At 35.9% G+C, this 8,742-nt stretch overlaps 1 protein-coding gene across 1 annotated transcript; it reads left to right on the top strand.

The window, feature by feature from the left end:
• Positions 1 to 272: 272 nt before the first annotated feature.
• LOC124989363 (olfactory receptor 12D2-like) lies at positions 273 to 1,223 on the top strand. The gene has a single exon (XM_047559242.1). The coding sequence runs from the start codon at positions 273 to 275 to the stop codon at positions 1,221 to 1,223; it is 951 nt and encodes a 316-aa protein (XP_047415198.1).
• Positions 1,224 to 8,742: the final 7,519 nt, after the last annotated feature.

Raw genomic sequence — 8,742 nt, 5'->3', positions numbered from 1 at the left:
TTCATAGGCAGAGAAGATGGTAGGCTGAAAATCTGCTATAAATCCCTAAGAGAAAGAAAAATATTAATGAAAAGTCCAATTTTTAAAAATGACTTATCCACAACACATGTAACCTAAACATCCAAATACTGCACAAGATCTGAGGCAAGGTTTTATGTAAAACTACCACATTCTCCCTCCAAATTTTTTATCTTGGCAAGAAAATCCTCAGTTAAGACTGACTCTCTTTAGGAATCATGTTCCAGAAATCACTTTTTCTTTTCTTTTAAGTGATGTTGAATCAAACTTCAGTCACTGAATTTCTTCTCCTGGGATTAACAGACATACAAGACCCACAGCCTTTTCTCTTTCTTGTTTTCCTCACCATCTACCTTGTGAATGTGGCTGGAAATGGAGCCATCCTGATGATTGTCCTCTCTGATCCTAGACTCCACTCACCTATGTATTTCTTCCTGGGAAACCTGTCATGTCTAGATATCTGCTACTCCACGGTGACACTGCCAAAGATGCTGGAGAATTTCCTCTCTACACACAAAGCAATATCTTTCCTGGGATGCATAAGCCAACTTCATTTCTTCCACTTCCTGGGTAGCACAGAGTCCCTGTTGCTGGCGGTGATGGCATTTGACCGCTTTGTGGCTATCTGCAGACCACTTCATTACACCGTCATCATGAATCCCCAGCTTTGTATCCAAATGGCTATCACCATCTGGGTCACTGGATTTCTCCATGCCCTGCTGCACTCCATAATGACCTCTCGCTTGAACTTCTGTGGTTCCAACCACATTCATCACTTCTTCTGTGATGTTAAGCCATTGCTGGAGTTGGCCTGTGGGAACACTGAGCTCAACCAGAGGCTGCTCAATACTGTCACGGGGACCATCGCCACAGGCCCCTTCTTTCTGACACTCCTCTCCTATTTCTACATTATCACCTCTCTCTTCCTCAAGACCCCTTCCTGCAGCATGCTTCACAGAGCACTGTCCACTTGCGCCTCCCACTTCATGGTGGTGGTTCTTTTCTTTGCTCCTGTTATTTTCACCTACATTCGCTCTACCTCAGGGAGCTCCAGGGACCAGGACCGCATCATTGCTGTCATGTACAGTGTGGTCACTCCTGTTCTTAACCCACTGATCTATACTTTGAGGAACAAGGAAGTGAAGGGTGCCTTGCGTAGGATGCTCAGAAAGAGCCCTGACGTGAAGGGATCTACCAGACAATGAGAAAGTTGAGGTATATGAGTACACTGCTTCTCAAATTGTTTAGACTATGTATAACAAAGGGAACTGGATAACAGAAAAATATATGGAATAATGTGTTTAGTTGTATTAAGTAATATATTCCCAGGTAACATAGGGCGAACTTGAATATATGGAACACTAGCCATGAAACCCTAATGTTGAATTTGTTTTCAAGAATATCAGGTAACATTGATTTATAATATAATGTGTTCTTCTATGTACCAGGTTTAGAAATATGTATATACTACCTACATTTGATATAAATGAATAGCATTTAGGTCTATTTATCTGTGTGATTCCCTCTAGGCTAACACATTTTAAACTAATCAATTAAATTATTATACTTTTCATGTTTTCAGAATTTTAATTTAGAGCTATATTTACTCCATTGGAAACATAAATATCAACTCACATGTGAATTTTGAAAATTTTTTAAATTTTTTTTAGTTGTAGATGGACACAATACCTTTATTTTATTTTATTCATTTTTTTATGTGGTGCTGAGGATCGAACCCAGTGCCTCACACATGAGAGGCAAGCACTCTACCACTGAGCCACAATCCCAGCCCAAGTTATGAAAATTTTTAGCAGGTATGTCATAATTTCTTTTTGGGTTTTGTTCTTTTAATAGATAATGATTCAAAATTCAAAGTATATAAGAAGGTAACAAGCCTCTCCCTTCTCCACCATCTATCTCTCCCTGCCACACACATAATCCTCATGGGCAACCAACATTAGCATCTGCTTGTCTGTCCTTGCAGAGTGTCTTTGTGCATACACCAACAAATACAAATATTTCTTTTTAGAAAGGATGGAACAAAAATACATTGTTATGTGAATAAACCAGGGTAGGGAATAAGGTATGTCTTAGAGATTCTTCCCTTTCAGTACATAAAACTTCTGTTTTCTGTTGCTAATACATGCCACCTTCCAGATGTGTCCCACTTGTTAGATTAGTCCCCTCACATTGCTTAACTATGCTAATCCAAGTCTTTTGCTGCAATGCATAATCCTGTATGTGGCATATGTACAATGTCTATTTGTAAGGTGTATGTGTGTGTGTGTGTATGTGTGTGTGTGTGTACAAGCCTGTTTCATACATGCAAGTCTTTTTAGTATAGATTCTTGGGCATGGAAATGTTAGGTAAAGGGATACAGGTATTATAATTCTGATGGGCATTAACATAGTACCCTCCCCATAGGTTATAACAACTTGCACTCCCATCTGTAATGAAAAAGATTATATTTTACTCTGCACTGAATCTGACCAATGGCTTACCTTCTAGATGCTTCTTCATAAAATTTTCTACTTTTACTGCTAGAGATATAACAAATAGCATTCTAAAGTTTCCTCTGAACCACAGAAATTTGCATAATTTTATTATTGCTATGGGTTTTTTCAGGTTATTTGAAACCAAGAAAGAGAGAAACTGAGAGAAAGAAAAAACCGAGGTTAAGACAATGCTTAGTGATATACACACAATACAAAATGTTTCTCCCTATTGCTACATAAAATCTTAAAACTCTCAGCTTCCACACAAAGCGTATTCATGTGAAAAATTAACCAATTATGCTGTTTATTATTTTAATGCACAAACTCTGTATAAGTGTTAGATTTACTAATGTCCTGCCCAGGAGATTTCTAGTAAATAAAGACAGGTCACCCAAAGGTGACCACATGGTAGAGAAAGAAGGATCTCACATAAAGGACAGGCTGAAGAGAGAATGAGTTAGAGAAACACAACCTGAATGTTTCATCTCCTTCATAATAAGTGAAATTAAAGAGAGGAGGAAAAAAGAGCACAGATTTACCTAAATGAATTGATGATTTTCTTTTCTCATTTTATAATTCAAATAAAAATTGCCTTTTTTTTTCATCCAGTAAAGAAAATAAGTAAAGCAGATGACATTATAATCCCTACTTAACATAAATAAAATGATCAGTGTTTTAAAGAGCTCTGGCACCTGTTATCTTCAGAGATGTTTAAGAAGTAAAGTGGCCATCTGTCAAAAATTACCATGAAATGTCATTTAAAATGGAAACAAGTGAAAAAGAATCTCAAGAATCTGTTTTCAGTCTCACTGGGTGTTATCTTCCCTTTAACCTTTGGTCATAGAAAAGGATGATATTCAAAACTGTTCCTATTTTTTGTTTTGTTTCTTTATTTCTGTCCTTGATAGACTGCAGTGCAATGTAACAAGGTGAAATACAAGAAGAATTCATCAAAATTTTATTTTCCCTATTTGGTATCAAATTCACACTAAATGAAAGCAATGAAGTCATAGCTTCTAAGTTTTCCTAGAACAAGTAAACAAGACATATTATTTCTCTCCATCCCTTTACTGGGATGACTTGAACATTTAAGAATAGGAAAGCTGGAAGCTGACAAAGGCTATCTCTCTATCCTTTTCCATGTCATTAGCATGAGCTTCTTCAATGGAGAAGCCAGTGCAGACTCTCCTAATGGGATCCAGGAGATCAAGGTAAAAGCTGCTGGTTGTCTCAAAGACAAAACTTGGTTGAAAGCCAAGAACCAACATTAACATAATGTTCTATTGGTCATATTTTTTTTGATCAAAGCAGTCACAGGTAAACCAAGTTTCTCAAGGAGAGGAAAGTCTCTCCTCTCAATGTAAAAAGGATCAAAGAAACTGGGGAATGAAGTTGATCAGATTGTACTAGGTATGTGTATGAATGTACCACAATGCATTCCAATTTCATATATATAACTATAACGCATCAATTAAAAATAAATAAGTAGGAAGATCAATAGAGTAGAGGACAGGGATCAGGGGAAGGTAAGAAGGAAGGCAAGGGATGGTATTAGAGATTGTAGAAAACTATGTTATATGCATTTACTGATATGTCAGAATGAACACCACTATTATGTTCAACTGTTTTATTCAGTTTTTGTATTGTCGCTGTGACCACAACACTCAACAAAAACAACTTAGAAAAGGAAGTTTATTTTGGCTTACAGTTTCAAAGCATGACAGACCAACTATGCAGCTCTGGGCCCAAGGTATGGTAGATCATCATGGCAGAAGGCCATGGTGGCAAAAAGTAGCTCAGGACATGGCGACTAGGAAGCAGAAAGGGGTGGGGTCACAGGGAAGATGCACCTTTCCAGGGCAAATCCCAAGTGACACCTACTCCAGTTATACCCCACCTGCCTACATTTACCATCCAGTCAGTCCATTCAAACTAGGATGGACTGATTAGACCACAACTCTCAGAATTTAATGATTTCACTTCTGAACATTCTTGCATTAATAGGAACATTTGGAGAGATACCTCACATCCAAACCCCAACATTCTGTCCCTGCCCCCAGAAATGCATGCCCATCTTACAATGCAAAATGCATTTAGTCTATCTCTATGAACCCCATAGTCTTAACAGTTTCAATATTATCCAAAAGTCCAAGGCTGAAGACTCATCTGAGATTCAAAGCAAACTTTCAGCATGAAACTAAAAATCAAAAGCAAGTTATATATACCCAATATACAGTGGCACATGGTAAACATTCCAATTCCAAAATGGAGGAAATGGGCATAGAAAGAAGGGATGGGGTCAATACAAGATGGAGTTCCACCTGGGCAAAGTGGCCCAGTAACTCTAAGTACAGCATTTAGGGCTCATGGTGAAAAGATGTTCTCTCCAAAGGGGTTGGGCAGTTGCCAGGGCACGTGGGTTCTTTTAGTTCCACAGCCAGCAGATTTTCTTGGCAGAAAGACTCTGAGAGCAATGCCCAAGTATAGGGAAAACTGAAGTGAAATTGTGTAGCTCTGTCCTGGCTCCATCTCTAATCCCGCCCTTAGCAACTATCCCTCCATGAATATTAACAGCACTCCAACACGTTGCTGTCTCTCCCTCTGGAAATAGCCCTCATAATCCCTTGAATGGGTATTCCTTACTGTACTTGCAAAAGTGTCTCTCTCTTGAGATCACCCCCATTCTTCCTTGAATATGTATCTACTTTTAAATAAACTTCTACGTCTCTGAAAAAAAATATGCTTCTGGTATTTTGACAGTAATTGCAACTAGTATGTACATCATTTGGGGTAGTATAAAATTTTACTAATATTAATTCTTCTAATTTCTAAATATGAGTTGTCCTATCAATTTGTGTCTTCAACTTGTTTCATCAATATTTTATAGTTTTCAGTATACAGGTTTTAACCTACTTGGATATTTTTACCCCTCAGTATTTTATTATTTTTGCTGTTATAAATGAGATTGTTTTAAAAATTTTTTCCCAATAGTTTGCTATTAGTGTATAAAAATGTAAGTGATTTCTACATATCAATTTGTATCCTTCAATTTTAGTGAATTTATTTATGAATCATAAGAAGTTTGATTGTTTTCTTTTTTTTGAGTCTTAAGAGTTTCCTATGTATACAATCATGTCATTTTACTTCTTCCTTTCCAAATCAAATTTCTTAATTAATTAAAGCAGCAGTACTAGCATAAATACAAACATATAGATCAGTGAAACTGAATGGAGAGTCCAGAAATAAATTCATGTATGTGCAGTCAAGTGATTTTTGATAAGAGTACCAAGAACACACAATGGGAAAAGAACAGTCTCTCCAATAAAAGGTGCTTAGAAAACTAGATATTCACATGCATAAGAATGAAACTGGACCTTCTCTTATCACATCTACTAAAAATCAACTCAAAATGGATTAAAGATTTAAACAATAAGGTCTGAGAGTGTAAAATCCTTCAAGAAAATAGAAGTGGAAAATCTCTTGACACTGGTCTTAACAATGATTTCTTAAATTGAACAGAAAAAACACCAGCAAATAAAAAATTGCAAAGTGAGACTATATAGCAAAGGAAGCAATCAACCAAGTAAAAAAGGCATACTATAATCCCATTTCCCCAAAGAAGACATTTGTCCAAAAGACATATAAAAACGTTCTCAACATTACCCACACTCACACAGAAACACACACACACACACACACAATTATAATTCTTTAATTAAACTATATTAGAGCAGGTCGATCAGGGGAAGGATGTGGAAAGAAGGGAAGGTACTGGGGAATGAGATGGTTAAATTTTGAATATGAGATGTTCCCCTAAAAAATTCATGTGGCAATGCAGAAATGTTCAGAGGTGAAACTATTAGATTATAAAAGCTGTAAACTTGAAGTAATCCATTGGATGGATTAATAATTCGAGTAGATTACTGGGTGGTAACTAGTGGGACATGGCTAGATGAAGTAGGTCACTAGAGGCAGGACCTTGGATTTTCTTTCATTTTCTCTCTCTCTCTCTCTCTCTCTCTCTCTCTCTCTCTCTCTCCTTCCCAGCTGCCTTGAGCTAAGCAACTTTCCTTCACCACATCTTTCCCACATAATATTCTATTCATCTCAGGCCCAGACCAATGGAGTCAATCAACCATTGACGGAACCTCTGAAACAATAGGCTCCATTTCCTCCTCTAAGTTTTTCTAATCAGGTATTTTCAACACAAAAATGAAAAACTGACTACCACAAAGATTGATCCAATTATGTCATGTAGATATATGGCATAATTAATCACACTTAAGTATAATTATAATGTACAAACAAAAAAGAAAAGAAAAATAGGTTTATACACACAATGGATATTGCCTAATGTTTAATTAGATTCTTCTATCTGTGACAACAAGGATAAACCTAGAGAACAATATGTTTAAGAAATAAGACAGTTATAATAAATACAAATATTGCATTGATTATACATGTAAGGTATCTTAAAAAGTCCAAGAATAAAATGATGTTTGCCAGGGGCTGGTGATAGGAGGTGGTTTCTCAGTGGGTATGAGTTACCGTTATGCAAGATAAAAATCAAGAGATCTGATCTATACCATATTCCCTATAATAATAACATGGTATTATACACACTAACAGACATTAAGAGGAGAATAGATCTCATATTAAATATTCTTATCAAATAAAAGCAAAAAACACAAGGAGATGTGGGGACAGTGATGAATAGTTTTAGTATCTTGGTATTGGTGATGGCATCCTGAATGTATAAATGTTCAAACCCATCAAGATGTATGCATTAAATATGGACAAATTTTTATATACTAATTATATATCAGCAAAGTTTAAAATGATTTCTAGAAACATTTTTGCATCTGGTTAAAAATATTTACAAAGTGTACACTTAAGATTCTTATGGACCTGGACTTGGGACATAGCTAGCTCAGTTGGTAGAGTACATGCCTCGTGTGCACAAGGCCCTGGGTTCAATTCCCAGCACCACAAAAATAAAAGAAAAAAAATTCTTATGAACCTGTATAGCCTATAAGGGATAGAGACCTGCCATTAAAATTTTTAGAAGATATCTAGTTTTCCCCTTAATTCTTCTTAAACTCCAGCAAACAATAATATAGTCACATCCTTGTAATCTTTATCTAGTATTCATTTTTGTGTAGAAGCATGTTGGAATTTGTTCTTTGCCCTGTGGTCATTTCTCATTTTGAGAATTTCCTGCCATCTTAATGTATCTAAGACTGATAGTACAGTTTACTTGTTTGAACCTGGGCAGTCTTGAAGTCTTTAATTTTACTCTGAATTCTGAGTGAAAATTGAATGGATTTTTTTTTAGTTCATCTCATTGCCTTTTATAATGGTCAATGAAAAGAAGTCTGTTGAACTTTCACTGTTTGAAGGTTTAGTAATGTGTGTCAACTTGACTGGGACATTTTGTTGTGTTTGTGAGGATATTTCTAGATGAGATTATCCTTTGAATTGGATAATTCAAATCATATTGTATTTCCTAATGTGTATGAGTCTCATCTAATCAACCGGGGACCTGAATAGACCAAAAAAAGTGAGTGTATTAGTCAAAGTCTCCAGAGATAGAGAACCAATGAGATAAACATATACAGATATATGAAAATGAATTTTTAGGGTAATTAGCTCATAATATTATGGAGACTGAGAAATTTTGTCACCCAAAATTATTCATCACAATGAGTAAGAGAGAACTCATAACTAACTGCTTGAGCTATTAGTCTTCTCCTTCACTCATATGGAACTTAACAACATTGATTCTTCAGATTCTCAGACCTTCAGAATTGAACTAAAACTATACCATTGACTATTGGGTCTCCAGCCTTCCAACTGTACAATTTGGGATTTTTCAGCCTCCATAATTACATGAGTCAATTTTTACACCAAATTAATGGTAGATATGTGATGCATAGATAGGTAGGTAGATACATAATATATAGAGAAAGGGAGAAAAGATAATAAATGATAGAGGGATGATAGATAAAGTCATATTTCTTTGTAGTATCCTAACAAAATTATTTTCCTGGTGATTCCTTAAAAAGATAAATGGGTTTATTAAAGACACTTTCTACCTTCTGCATTACCATAAACAAGAATATGTTTCTCCTCACTGCCAAGTTAACAATTAGAGTTAAGTTCCTGCATAAATTAATGGAAATGTACTGAGGCTGTTAAAGGAGGACCAAGATTAAGACCAGATTATCT

The sequence above is a fragment of the Sciurus carolinensis genome, chromosome 7 (assembly GCF_902686445.1).
Source record: "Sciurus carolinensis chromosome 7, mSciCar1.2, whole genome shotgun sequence".
NCBI lineage: Eukaryota > Metazoa > Chordata > Mammalia > Rodentia > Sciuridae > Sciurus > Sciurus carolinensis.
Note: the sequence above shows the minus strand (reverse complement) of the source record. Positions and strands in the feature narration are given on the sequence as shown.